This window comes from Halichoerus grypus, chromosome 13 (assembly GCF_964656455.1).
Source record: "Halichoerus grypus chromosome 13, mHalGry1.hap1.1, whole genome shotgun sequence".
In the NCBI taxonomy this organism is placed as follows: Eukaryota; Metazoa; Chordata; class Mammalia; order Carnivora; family Phocidae; genus Halichoerus; species Halichoerus grypus.
In genome coordinates, this window is record NC_135724.1 from 81327151 (window position 1) to 81342098 (window position 14948).

The window sequence follows — 14948 nt, forward strand, 5'->3', positions numbered from 1 at the left end:
ACAAAAATGTCCACTGTGTATTTGCTAACGATTGCTAAGCACCTAAAGAAAAAACATGCTTTTGAGTCTAAATAAAGCACCATGAAATTAATAAAGATCTTTATGTCATGATACCTGACCAAAAAAAAAAAAATTTATTTTATTTTATGTAATATTCTTACTTACCACCGACTCTTGTGAGACTTGTATCTTTATCCAGACATGTTCATGTTGAAATGAGAGGAGAAATGGTGAGCAGCCACTGAGACTCAGAGCACCAGAAGCAGGTTTTTGAATGTGAAACAAACATTATACCAAGTGGATTTTCCCCCTCTGAGACAGGTTCTCGTCTTTTGTCACTTGCCACACCCTCATTCCCACATCATATATTCATGACCTCTCCTACCTCCTAGTAAGATGTTACTACTGCCGTACCACAATGATCTCATGCTTGCATTTGTATACTCACCCAGGGCTACTCTGTGTGCCTATCAGCCATCCCAGTCTTCTCTGTGATAGGCCACCTCAGGACTATAGGCAAAGTCCTTAGGAGCCCCTCTGAATCCTATAGGCTTCCTAGTACCCAGCCAGAGAATAGCTAAGATCAGTCTCTGATGGACGTTGGATTTGCTAAAAGGCTCCCTGCCCCTATATTAAGTTAAAAACTGAGTAGCTAATGGGCTGTTGTGGTAATCACTATAAAATAAGTTGTTTTATGTGGAAAACCTTCTCCAAATGTAATGCTTTGGGGGTCATGGTGGGATTGATGGAAGTTTATCAGAGGTCAGTGGTATTTGCATCTAGTGCTTGTTAAGAAAAAGCACTAATAGAAGGGAAAAGTGGTATGATGTTATATGTTCCATGTCTCATTTTGGACAATCTAATTATTGGTGTGGATATTTTAATGTATCTTATCAAGTACTACAGTTCTACTACCAATGTCGTGTTAAAGGCTAATTCCAATAGTCCAATAGGAATATATAAATCAGGACACTGGAACATCAAAAAGAAATATCTAAATTTTAAAAGTATATCATGAATCTTAGTGCTTTTCATGGACCTCAGCTCAAAAGAAAAGGACTAAAGTTGCTTAAATGACATAAAAGTAGGAGCAATATCATGGGAAAATGAAAGTCCAGTATAATGAATATCAAGTCATTGTTAAAACCTCTCTTCGCTTCCCATAGTTGGTAGCAATACTGTATTGACTTATTTATTTTGGTTTTACTCTTTACAATCTTCTAAATAGAAGTGCTAACATGACACAGAGTGATTCAAAAGTGAACAGCAAAAAGAAAAAAGAATTTAGAAATTATTTTTTCCAATTATTAGATAAATGAGTGTATATTTTTTTAAATGAGCGTATATTTTAAATAGACTTGCAAACTGACAAAAAAATTTTATAGTTCCTTAAATTTGTTTTATCAGCCTACCTCTTATGCATAAACCTAAGAGACCTAAATCTGTGGGATTTGCCCTTGGCATTTTTTCTCCATTGTGCTTTTGAATGGGGTCATTGACAAGTGTCTGCAGCCCATGGGTTACAGGCTTTTACTGCTTGATGTTTTTACCATTTTGGCACCTTAAAACAGATTTTTATGTTAATACGCACTGCTGCACAATTACATTTGTAACAAAGGAATAGCAAGGACCGTGAACCTTGATATCAAAGGTAACTCTGAGGAAACTTTAGAATTAATGTAGAATTATGTATTTTTTAATTATAATCATAGAAAGGCAGCGATTATTGACCTTATTTTGAAAAACTAGGAAAAGGAAGGGCATTTCATAGAACCTTTTTTATTTTATCCTTTCTTTTTCTTCTGTAAGAAAGTTCATATTGGACTGATTCATGATCTGGAGAAAGGAGTTGTTTATATAGTTCTTCAGAATTACTCATCTGCCTTATTGGGCCTTTGAGATGTGGCTCCCTTAAGTTTTTATTGTTGGTAAATGGAGATCTTAATATTTTAATTGGATTACTAACCCATGAGAGTGTTTTCAGCTGTTGTTATATCTGATGTCATTTCTTAAAATTTCATAATGTCCTGGATCATATGGTAGTTCCCATAGCAGATGTTAATATAAAGAGCACAAGCCCATATCTGTCAGACAATTCAGCTTTTGGCCTTATGAAGGAGTTCTCACAGGAATGAGTGGTCTTACTACACAGGTGAATTTATGTTAGAGTACATATTGGCCCCGGGAGGACGGGGGAGCTCCTGGATGGCTCATTCGATAGAGCATACGACTCTTGATCGTGGGGTTGTGAGTTCAAGTGCCATGTTGGGTGTAGAGCCTACTTAAAAAAAAAATACACATTAGGGACAGGGGCATAAAAACTCTAAGTTTCTAATCTTTAGGAAAGCATGTAGACAAAAATGATTATTGTCCTATCCATGCAAATGTGGACTTTTTTTTTTTACTTCGCTTTTACCACATTCAGTAGGAAAGCTCATATAAAAATGGAGTCTTCATTTCGATTTTAAAAATGCAACCTAATTTTCAGCTAATTGTGAAATTGGATACCTGAATGAGTTTGATAGACAAGCATAAAAATATTAGAGCCTCTGCAGTTAATGCTGTTTGACCCCTCATGAGCCCCACTGTTCTATTTCTAAAGACTTGAAGATGTCTTCTCTTCCTGGATAGTATACCAGAGGATGCTTATCAGAATATTTTGTAGCTCCTTTTTCCTTTTTCTTAGCTTCTTAATCTCACTAGGCTCATTACTGAGACTGTTTTTCACATATGCTGCCCAGTCTATATGCCCAACCCACATGACCAGACTCTCTCAATAAACATGTTGAATTAATGAATGAACAAATGAATGAACAAAGTCTCTTCCAGTCCTGCTATCACATGAGAATCTGGATTTGCAAGTGTACATTTCTAAGTGCTTCCTGCCAGTGTTTCTGTATAAGGCAGAATTGCCTGTTATCCATCATTACTTTTGGTATGAACTTAAAATGTTTTTCCCTAGGTGTTCTAAAGAGTGGAATGTGAAATTTCTAATGTCAAAACGTGACCCATTGTATTCTTTTTAAGAACTTGCTATAAATTTCGTTTATTCTAAGAGTTGAGGTGGCCGGTTTTATCACATGCATTATTTTGATTCTTACACATAATTAATCTTGTAAGTTGGCTTTGATCTCTTAAGAGGGTAACATTATCAGCCACTATGCTCCTCTTTTATGTTCAGTAAGTTGCTTATTAGCCCCTTAGTGCAGTGTTCTGCACTTGGTAGACAGATAGTACACTTTGGATGTAGTCATGTGTTGTAGGTGCAAATTTTTGCCAGATTTAAATAAGGTGGAATGGAATGGCTGTAGAAACTTTCTGGGAAAAGTTCAGTCTTCCTTTATGGCTCTTAACTTTTATATATTACTCCAAGTATGTGAAATGGTTAATAATTCAAATTCAGAAATTATGCGTACCTATTTTATAAGCCACAACCTGGATGTAAGTACAGTTTTAATGTTAAACTTGCCCTTTCTCTTGGATCCACCCCTTCTGATCTATGTCCATATCACTGGCAATGCTTGGTGGAGGGAGAGACATACTGCTCAGATGCTGGCAGGACAAGGAAGGAAATCAACATATATCACACATCCCCTGTGTGTCAGACACCTTGCTGAGCACAAGAGTTATCCCATCAGTGATCTCACTGTAGCAGTGGCTCCTCCTGAGAGCCGTCAGGAGGTAAAGTAATTTGTCCAAGGTCAGTAATACAGTAAGGGACAGAATGGGATTTGTGTCCAAGCAACCTAATGGGTGTGGCAAGATGCTACTGCCCACTTTCAGTTGATCACATTTTTGAGACTACCATTGTGAAAACTGCAGTCACTACATTTCTATAACTTTCTTTCATTTTTAGACTTACTCAGTTTGTAGCTTAGACTCATTACTCTCTCCAGCTTTGACTTTTTTGGGGTGTTGATTCCCTCCATTGCTTAATAACAAAGTTTCATTCTGCCTTAGTGGGGTGAATTTCCTCAGGCAATTCAAGAACCATAGAACTTCAGTTCAAATCCTGGGGTTTGTAAAAATTAAAGGGGTAAATTTCATGTGAAATTACATTGTAAATCATAAAGCATGGTAAAATTTAAAATTACGAGCTCTTTTTTTATTCTCTTGACCAAATAGTGTATTTGTAAGACACACAGTATAAACTTAAAACATGCAGGTGTATATAACTGTAGATAATAATACTTTTATGTCTTTCTAGTTAGACTTCATACATGAGTCATCTGGCCAGATTTTTATTTAAATTTGTTTACTTTGCTTGAGTATGGAATTATAAAACTCAGTATCTCTATATGTGCCTAAGAAGGCAATTAACATTGAAACGTAGAAAGTTTCGTTGCAACAAACTGAAGGTGATATTAGGAGTTTACAAAGGTGATTATCCAAATTATGGGAAGCATTAGGAGCAGAGTGTTTCTCCTGGAATTCAGTGATATACAATGATAGCACGTTGAGCTTTGTAATTTGTCTTTGCCACATACTTGTGTTGTCTGGTACGCAGTAGGACCACCCTTTTCACAGGGAGTCACCCTCCGGTTAGGATAGAAAATGTTCTTGACACAACTCATTTCCGCTTTACATTTAGGTGCCTGGTTTGGGAAATGGCTATCCTGAAACTGTTTGACCACACGCTAGTCAGACCTTCAGTGGCAAGCTTTAAATGTGTCATGATAGCTTTAGAGTGTGCCATGTCTCAGCTTTGGAAATCTGATTAAAGAAGGAATACTAACATAAGAAAAAATAAGTTTAGGGGTAAAATATATCTCAAATGCATTGCCCTAGAATGGACACTTTATTGCCATATTTGTATGAAAAACAAGTGAATTCAGAAAGGACTAAGTGGTATCCTTTCTGTTAATTGGAAGTGTTTTCCCCTATAGTTGAACTTAAGGAAGGCACAAGCATGAGGAAGTGAAATATACACACATATTTCAAATGACTTCTTTCTTTCCTTTTATCATGAAATAAGTCCATTAAAAAGAAACATGATACTGTGATGACAAAATAGATTTCCTTTAGAGTGTTAGGTGCCCCTTTGGTGATACTGTCCTTTTTTTGGTCTTGAAATATCTTCTGCTCTTATTCTTCATACTTTAAAGAGGATTGTCCTTTAGAAAAGAGAAATGAATATGAAACCTAGTGTTAGTTTCAGCTGGAAAGGTTTCAAAGTTCGGCTAATGTTTAATGGTGTACTTTGATAATACTATCCAGTTACAGAATAGCACTCTCTTGATAGTAAGGACTCAGTCTGGTATGCAGGGACACCTTCTAAAAGGAGCAAAGAAACAAACTGTTCTTTGTACAAAATGCACTTTGACCCATAAACTGAAAATAGTAAAGAGAATTAATAGCAGCATGAAAATTTCTAGTAAAACTTGTTTGAGGGTGAGGTTGGGGAGAATTGGCTTATAGTAGATAGGAGTGACTAAATTACTTAATGAAAAATAAAACTAAAGTTATGATTTTGTAATTAAATTTTTTTTCTAAAATAGGAATGATGAGAATGAAGTGAGCAGAGAATCTCACAGGAAAATAAAGAGGGGTGATAAACTGAAGGAAGGAGTGGAAAATCAGAAAAGGTTTAATAGAAAGAAACAAAAGATGCCAAAATTTATATTTACAATCTTGAGTTTGTTGGATATTCACCTGAGAATGGGTTAAGGAAAAATTACTAAGAGAAGTAGCCATCTAAAAATCATAGAAATGCTTTCTCTTCTTGAGGAGAGCAAGTAAATGTATTATAATTTGTTAACATCTCTTCTGTGGAGAAGGGGAGGTGGGAGACAGAAGAGTTAAGAGAGTGCTCCATCTGTCTCCCTCTCACTCCCTCCTTTCACCCCCCACTGCCCCCTCTTCATATTAAGAATCAGAAATAAATCTGGTTCAAACAACTTTAGGAAGATACTCAAAAATCCTATGACTGTTAGAGACATGATCTTTAAAAACAAGCAGTATGATATCATGCAGTGGTTCTCAACCAGAGGGATTTAGCCCCCTAAGGGACATTTGCAAATGTCTACAGACGTTTTTGATTGTCTTGACTTAGGAGGTGTACTGGCATCTAGTGGGTAGGCCAGGGATGCTGCTAAATATCCTGCAATGCAAGGACAGCCCTCCAAAACAAAGAATTTTCTGGCTCATTGTCAATAGTGTTGACGTTGAGAAATCCTGGTGTAGTGGAGATAGATAGCATGGCTCTGGAACCAGATAGAAATGGGTCTGAATCCCAGCTCTACCTCTTATTAGCTATGTGACCTTGAATATAGATACAATGATATGTCAAAAATAAGTAAATATAATTTGGCTGAATGAATAAATTAATTCCCTCAAGTCTCAATTTCTTCATCTATAAAATGGGGGTGGTAACACCTACCTCATTAATGAGTAAAATGAATGAGTGAATGAGATGGTTTTTAGGACTAGAGCTAGAGAATATAAAGAGAACCCAGCACAGTGCCTGGTACAGGTGAGCATTCAGCAAATAGTAGGTAAATTGATGGTGGCAGTGATAGAATTATGCCAGAGGGCTCCTCTACTTTCCCTGAAAGTTTGTCTTCCCTGAATCTGGTTACCTGAGTTCTGTTCCCCAACCCCAATCAGGTTACACGACAGATCCATGAGCATGAGCAGGAGAACGAGTTGCGGGAACAGATGTCAGGTTATAAGCGGATGCGGCGCCAGCACCAGAAGCAGCTGATCGCCCTGGAGAACAAGCTGAAGGCTGAGATGGACGAGCACCGCCTCAAGCTACAGAAGGAGGTGGAGACGCATGCCAACAACTCGTCCATCGAGCTGGAGAAGCTGGCCAAGAAGCAAGTGGCTATCATAGAGAAGGAGGTCAGTGTGCATACACATGCCTTTGTGCTGTAACCAAGCCAGGCCTGTTTCAGTCAGTGGCATCACGTGAGCAAAAGACAGGAGTGCTGTGCTTTTTGGTGACAGAGGAACAATGTTGCTTTGGTGGTGGTAGTTGAGAGGGGCTAGGTTTTACGGGGCTACTTAAAATTGCCATTAAAAGTTAAAATAGTTACTGCAGGTGTATATTACATTCTTGTCTATTCAAATATGTTCTAAGAGCCAGTCCCTTGAGGGGGTCAGGGTGCAAATAAAAAGAAACAAGATGCTTCTATCCTGTGGAAACTTGCACAGTTCAGACCTGTTACCGTGCCTGCCACACCCACAGTCCTCTTCAAAAGAAAACTGCTCTACAAATAGTCTCTTTCAGTGGTGATAGTCCCTGTCTACAATGATTGGACTAGGAATGGGCACCTGACCAGCGGCAGCGAGTAATTAATCTGGCTGTTGCTTGGATCTTCTAGGAGACATCTCTCTTCCCCATCTAGGTTCCAAACAGGAGAGGCTGAGGCAGACAGTGAGTCAAAATATTACCTTTATTACTGATAAGTGTTAGATGGGAGAAGCAATTCATGTCTGAAGGGAAATGCACTAATAATATGTACAAAACTGAACAGACTTGCCTATCTAGGCTCTGGCAGTGCTAAACCAGTCGCCTTTCCTGCCATCCCCCCCCCCTCCCCCCCCGCCACGTAAGACTTACATAGTGTGGGAAAGCAGGGGTGAACGTGTGCTCCCTGGGGCTGGGGTGACTGGGGACAGAGTGCCAGGAGTGTTTCGGTAATTAAGCTCTCTCTCCACGTGGAAGGAAACATCAGAACTGCAGATGAAGCATTCCCCCAACAGCCATCAAGCTGTGAGGCAGCCTGGCATGAAAACGTCTGCCCAAACAGGGATGATATTGATTAAAGAAACCAGTCAGATACTTTCTTGAGGATTTGATTTGATAAATATGTAGAGAGAATTGTTCAAAATGGAAAAAGTATTGATAATGGATGCTAAAGGTGAAAAGATTCATAAAGAGAACCGTGAAGCATAGATTCCCTCTGTCTCCGAAGCACCTCATCTTACATATGTGTTGCATCTAATGGTCCCCAGAAACTTAGATTTGGTCACTTGCAGGAGCCAGTGTTTATTGGGTTATCTTTTTTTTGGTCTGTGTTCTATCCATTTGGGAGACCCCAAAATGTCCCAGTGTCTGACTGTTGTGACTATAGCAGGTGCCTAAGAAAACAAAATGTTATTAATCAATTAGAGTGAGATTTTGGGAATAAAACTGGCCACTCGTGGTTATTTATCCATTTTTGTAATTTAATCTGTGGGCTACCAACAATATGAAAAAAGTCCTTTATTAGAATCCTTAGTTCACTTTTCATCCCATGCATTTTTTGTGTGTTCAATAAAAACACGTGATGGCTTGCCTTCATATTTTTCCCATAATTGGGCAAGTATTTTTCAATGGTAAAAATTTTAAATTTTTTTAAGATACAAGAGAATCAGAACAGGTGTTTGCTTATTTTGTTTTTTATTAATTATTTGTTCAAAAAACACTACATTATTCAGCACTTATGGACTCTTTTCATGCATTGGAGGATATAGATAGCTGAATTCTGTGTGAAGAACAATTTATCCTAGATTGTATGTCATTTTTTCAGGCAAAGGTAGCTGCAGCAGATGAAAAGAAGTTCCAGCAACAGATCTTGGCCCAGCAGAAGAAAGATTTGACAACTTTCTTAGAAAGTCAGAAGAAGCAGTATAAGATTTGTAAGGAAAAAATAAAAGAGGTAAGAGTACCAATATTTGTCATCACTAAGTTGCCATTCGAATTGTTAGAACTTACAGGGCGCCTGGCTGGCTCAGTTGGTGCAGCATGCAATTTTTGATCTTGGGTTATAAGTTCGAGCCCCATGTTGGGTGTAGGGATTACTTAAAAATAAAATCTTAAAAAAAAGAGGTTGGAACTTAAAATTGATTAATCTTACTTTGTAATCAATAGTCTAAACCACTGATTCTCAAACTTTATATCACCTGAAGTGCTTATTAAAATGGATTGCTAACTCACTAGAGTCAGATTTTCTGATTTTCTGATTCAGTGGGTCTGGGTGGAATTTGAAATTTGCATTTCTAACAAGTTCCCGAGTGATGCCGATGCTGCTGATTCAGGCATCAGATTTTAGGAACCATTGATTTAACTCTAAACCATTTTTGCCTACTTCCAGTTTATTCTTCAGCGACTTCAGCCCGAGTGATCTTTCCAAACCATAAGTCTCAGAGCATCTGGGTGGCTCAGTCAGTTGGGCGTCCAGCTCTTGGTTTCAGCTTGGGTCATGATCTCAGGGTCCTGGGATCGAGCCCCACGTCAGGCTCTGTGCTCAGCAGATAGTCTGCTTGAGGATTCTCTCAGACTTCCTCTGCCCCTCTCCCTGAGCGCTCTCTCTCAAAAATAAAGAAATCTTTAAAAAAACAAACGTAAGTCTCATCATATCACCTCATGATTTTAACATTCGTTGGCTTCCCATTGCTCTTAGGAGAGATCAAAATACTAGAAGTCCCTAAGTGACCTACTGTCAGCCTCTCCTTTAGTCTCACCTCACACCACTGTTCCCCCACCTGCTTACCCCACCCCTGACTCTGCTGCTTCTGCCACAGTGGTCACTGTTTGGTTCTTCAAATATATCAAATTCCACTTTTCTCCAAGGCCTTTGGAGAAGACTGTTTCTTCCTACTGTTTCTTCTACCAGGATGCTCTCCCCGCCCCCGACCCCCAGTCTCTCCCTCTGCTGTTAATTGTTACTCTCCCTCCTTGTAAAACTTAGGATTGTTTATTAATACCTTAACTTGGGCTGCCTGGCTGGCTCCATCGGTAGAGCATGTGACTCTTGATCTGAGTCATGAGTTCAAGCCCTACACTGGGAATGGAGCCTACTTAAAAAAAACAAAACAACAACAACAAAAAAACCTTAAACATCATTTCCCAAGGGAAGCCTTTCCTGACTTCCTTAACCAAGACAGGTGCCTCTGGTTTCATAACACTAGTTTTCAATTATCCTTTTTTTTTTTTTTTAAGTTATTTTGAGTTACCTATCCTACTAGCCAGTAAGTGATAAGGGCAGAGACCATGTCTTTTTTTTTTTCTGCCAATGACTGTATCCCTATGCCTGGTACATGTGAATCTCTGATAAATGAATGATCGATTCTTAGAAGTTTGGTTGGAGGCCACTAGTAGACATGGAGAGTCCTCCTAATGAACTGCAATTTGATCTGAAAGCTCAGATTTCTTCACTTCTCCCACCCGTGCTTATAGGTGAATTGCCTACAGTTCCCTAGACTTTCCTCCTCATAAGACTTAGGATTTCTTATTTCTAGACTACTGGTGTATTAAGGTTTAATAAAATTCAATATGGGCATGTTTCAGTATGTGAAATCATTTATTTGAGCTCATATTCTAAGTTAACAATATGGAACTTATCAAGGTTCCTCTCCAATTCTTTTTTAATTAGGAAGTGAAAGCAAGTGGGTTGGGGTGAGCCTCAGGATTTTTAGTCCTGCCCAGCTGAGCCACTGGTGATTGTTGGGACTGACAGAAATTTGTATTTAATCCACACTGCCTAAATGGGAAAAATCTCTGACACTATAAGGTCTAGAAAACCAGGCTGTAGGGCGAAATAGCCCAAATAAGAAGTTTCGTGTTCTATCCATTTTCTCTGAGTTATTGCTGGGACCTCATTGTTATGTCATAATAGAAAGATATTGCTGGATCACAGAGATAACATTGATTTTTCAATGAGAAATTTTGAAATGTTCCCAATTGCACTCACATTCTTATTTCTAACTCCTTGTGTTTACTCATGCTCTGTAGGCCACACTTTGTGACTGCAGCCACCATTTTGACCTTTTCTAACACCAAGGTATTTAGAGATTGCATGAACTCAACCTGTAGAAGATTCTCTCACAGAACAGCATTCGAGAATACCCACTCAGTCCTCAGGCATTTTTGGTACTTAGATTTATGAGTGCAGGAAACCACAGGCCTAAACTTACAAGTCTCTCAACATGCTCATGAGGAAAAACAAGCCTAAACTCAGTTTGAGATAGCCTCAGTAAGCCTTTCTATGCAAAGCTAATACTACTCCTTATGAAGTAAAGCTTAGTTCTGACTATTTAAGGTGGCGTGTATATTTAGATATTGATATATTTAAAGGTATTGCCCTTGGGGTAACAAAACAATATCCATTATCCCCATTATTTGATAGACAACAGGGATGTGGGCAAAACAGGATGATGGATGGTCCAGAAATAATTCATTCTTGATTTTGGGGTGAGTTTATATGGTCACATTTGAACTTGGGTGTGCAATGTAGTGGTTAATGCCAAGCCTAATAGTGAAGTCATGGCATCAAGAAATGAGTCACCCAGCCTTCCTGTTGTGATCCCAGCTTACTCCATGCTCGAAACAGCTTTCTCTCTTGTTGATTCTGATATTTCACTTAAGACTTCACTGGAACAGGAAAGTTGAAAGTTGATTTACAAGGACTTCTTGGCTAAGTGCAAAAATAATCTAAATAGTGAGTGATGTCCACATCACAAAACATTAAGTAAAATAGGTGTTAGAATTTAAAGGAGATTTTCACTGAGTAGTTAACCAAATATTATAGGTCAAGCTTGTCAGTATGAACAAAAGAGAGTACACTGTACTTTCTCTAAAAAAGGTCTTACTTTCTCCGTAAAGTAACATCATCTTAAGTGTTCTGAGTCTCTGCTTTCTTCTCTTTACCCATATAGTCTGTAATAATTATGAATTTTGTCCTTTTGGAAATATAGGTGGTTCATTTACCCTTTAATAGCAAATAAAGAATTGTTTCCTGATATTCGAACTAGTGCCATTTGCAGAGTTACCGCCTGTCTGTGAAATCTGTCCACTTCTCGCAGTCTTGTCTCCTTCACTCTGTTTTCCACGAAGCAACAAGAGTCATCTTTTTGAGATGCATCTCATTGTGTCACCCCCACATGTATAAAATCCTTGTCTCCTGTGCTACAGATCAATGTCCTTAACTTGGCCTGTAAGGCCTCTGATGGTCCTTCCTCATCTCATGTCACACTGCACCAAACAAACCCCGGCCTGCTCACTGTTCCTCGATCGCACCATGTTTCAATTAACCCACCTGAAGAGTTTAACACACTCTGTTTCCTCTACCCAGAGTATTCTCCCCTCCCCTTTCTCACTGGTTAGCTCCTACAGGTTTTTCCAATTTCAGCTTAGTTGTTACCAAGATCAAATATGTTCTTTTAAACATCCTTGTGGAACTAAGTACTTCACCTTCACAGAAGCTATCACAGTAATTTTCAGTTTGTTTCTGCAGTTCTTTGATTAATTATTGCTTCTAGACTGTGAAACCCCATGATGGTGGTTATCACGTTCTTTTGCTGACCATTGTATCCTTGTGCCTTGCACAGTACCTGTCACATGATAAGAACTCAGTAAGTGTGTGTTGATTGAATGAGTGAACCAATTATTTCCAAGGGGAGAAGCCAGAGACATGGAAACTAACAAGCCTCCCTATCACTTATTACTCAGTCAATCAATAAACAAAAGTTGCGGGGCAGGGATATGCAGCACCAAGTCTTTGTCTTTACATTCTCAGTTGCTCTCCAAATAATTTAATCTACCATTGCAATAAACTATTAGTTCCTTTTACTTGATGACACCAGCATGTTGTTTTTTGTTTTGTTTTGGTTTTGTGAAGGAGATGAATGAGGACCATAGCACACCCAAGAAAGAAAAGCAAGAGCGGATATCCAAGCATAAAGAGAACTTGCAGCACACACAGGCTGAAGAGGAAGCCCACCTTCTCACCCAGCAGAGACTGTACTACGACAAAAACTGTCGTTTCTTCAAGCGGAAAATAATGATCAAGCGGCACGAGGTGGAGCAGCAGAACATTCGGGAGGTATTTATTTTGTTCATAACTATCATCACTGACTTATGGGACAAGAAGCTTTGTGAGGATCATGACTGTTCTGTCCATTCTTATATCCTTAACCTTTATGGTCTTTAGTGCAGCGCCTGACACAAAGTAGGTGTACAAAAGTAGCCAAGAAACGAATTTACCACTGAGAAGAAAGAGAAAACCCATTTACAGAATAAGGAATCAACATTTTCCAAATAAATGTAATAGACTTTTATTGAGCACCTATTATAAGCCTTATTATGCAGTTGAGAATCAAAAGATGTAGAATAGAGAATTTCTGCTGTCAGCCTACTTGGGGGACACTTGGGGTTTTGTGGCTCCATATGAAACACTAAGTAATAAAGTGGTGCTCCACAATTAAGTCATTCAGTCGTCCAGTGCCCCCTTAGTGCCAGGCACTGTGCTGGAGATGTGAGGGCTAGGGAGGGGCTATCCTTCCTGCCTTCAAACAGCCCTAAGTCTAAGAGGAGAAACAGACATGTAACAGACTAGTTACAGTGTAACATGTCAGGTAGATAGATATATAAATAAAGTGTCTTGGGCATATAGTCATGAAAGGGCTTGGCGGACTCAGTGACTAATGAGAAGTTGAGTGTTTGGGGTGTACAAAGTGGAATATCAGGAAAAGGGTAATTAGAAACAGAATGCAGAGGACCTTTTTTGTTAAGGCATATTATTTCAATTTTAGCCTGAAGGCAATTGCAATTGCTATAGGAGGTTTTTAAGCAGGGGGTCGAAGAGAGTTTTCTTTGAAAGAAGTAGTGGATCAGTGTGAAGGGAGGCTACAGCAGCAAGCACCTAAGTACAGTAAGGTCAGCTAGGACATTCTTTCTCTAGTTCAACCTGGAAGAGGAAATGGGGAGAGATCAGATCTGAAGCAGAACTGACAGTAATTCCAACCAAATGACATCAGAATTTCAGATGAGAGAGGAGTTCAAAATGACTTCAAAGTTTCTAATTTGGGAAATTGGATGAATAAGACATTATGCACTGAGATGAGGAACACAGAATGTGACTCAGTTGCAGATACAAAATTCAGTAGGAAAACATTGTGACCTGGAGTAATCAGAGAAACCCTCATAAATGAACTAGCACATTGATAAAAATATCAAAGTTTGCAAAAAGCCCAGGGTTAGCCTGCACGAGGGAAACAGGCACTAAAGACACATTTAATGGGAATGTGCATTGGTACCGTATAAGCTCTTTGGAGAGCAGTATTCAACTGGGAAGGAGAAGGAATGAAGAAAACTAAAATTTATCAAACACATGTAATGAGCCAGGCTCAGGCCCTTTATCTGTGTTGTCTCATCTCATTGGAAGAGGGAGAAACTGCTGAACATTTATTTTTGAGCCAGGCAATAAGTGATATGGCTAAAATTTTACTTTAGAGAGATTAGCCCAGTTTGGTTGGTGGTGATGCATGGATTGATTCAAGCATGCATTCTCAGTGGGGGCGATACTGCCCCTAGGGGAGTGAAAATGGGTTCTTTCCGGGGAGGGGTCTTAGATATTACAAAGGCTCAGGCCCCCTCAAGGGCCACAGTACATAAACGGATATACAGTGTATCTGTGGTATTCACATTTCATGGATGTGGTTGATCAGGGGAGGGGGAAGTCTAGAAAGGCTCCTGAGGAAAATAAATAAATAAATAAATAAATAAATAAATAAATAAAATTTAAAAATGGGGAAAAAAGAGAAAAAGGTTGAGAAACATTGGTTTGGGGGAAGAAACTAGAAGCAAAGTAATCAGGTGGTAGGAAATAGGGTACAGACAAAGATGGTGGTGACAGCTGGCAGAGGTAAATTGGAAACGTTTTGAATATAAAATAAACAGGACTTGGCATACCATAGAATATGAGAGAAAAGACGAGGGTAGAATCAAAGTTATTTCTGGTGTTCAAGACTTGGTTACATGTAGATTTGTGCAGAAACAGAGAAGCTTAGACAGAGGTGTCGGTAAGAAACGGATTAATTCTGTACTAGACTGTTGTCGTTTGTTAGAAGGCAAAAAAGTCCAAATGAAGAAGTCCAGAAGCCATTTGGATATAAGATATTTGGGATTGTTTTCATCTGGCAATTATTATTGTTATTCTGATAGCACATATTTGGAAGAAGTC

General features: G+C 38.8%; 1 protein-coding gene across 2 annotated transcripts in view; it reads left to right on the forward strand.

Moving 5' to 3' along the window:
* Positions 1-14948, forward strand: part of TAOK3 (TAO kinase 3) — a 190598-nt gene that overhangs the window by 151964 nt on the left and 23686 nt on the right. For both annotated transcript variants that reach the window (XM_078060912.1, XM_078060913.1), the window contains 3 exons: positions 6607-6843; positions 8517-8645; positions 12606-12809. In XM_078060912.1, the coding sequence (XP_077917038.1) occupies positions 6607-6843; positions 8517-8645; positions 12606-12809 (570 nt within the window). The remainder of the gene's footprint in view (positions 1-6606; positions 6844-8516; positions 8646-12605; positions 12810-14948) is intronic.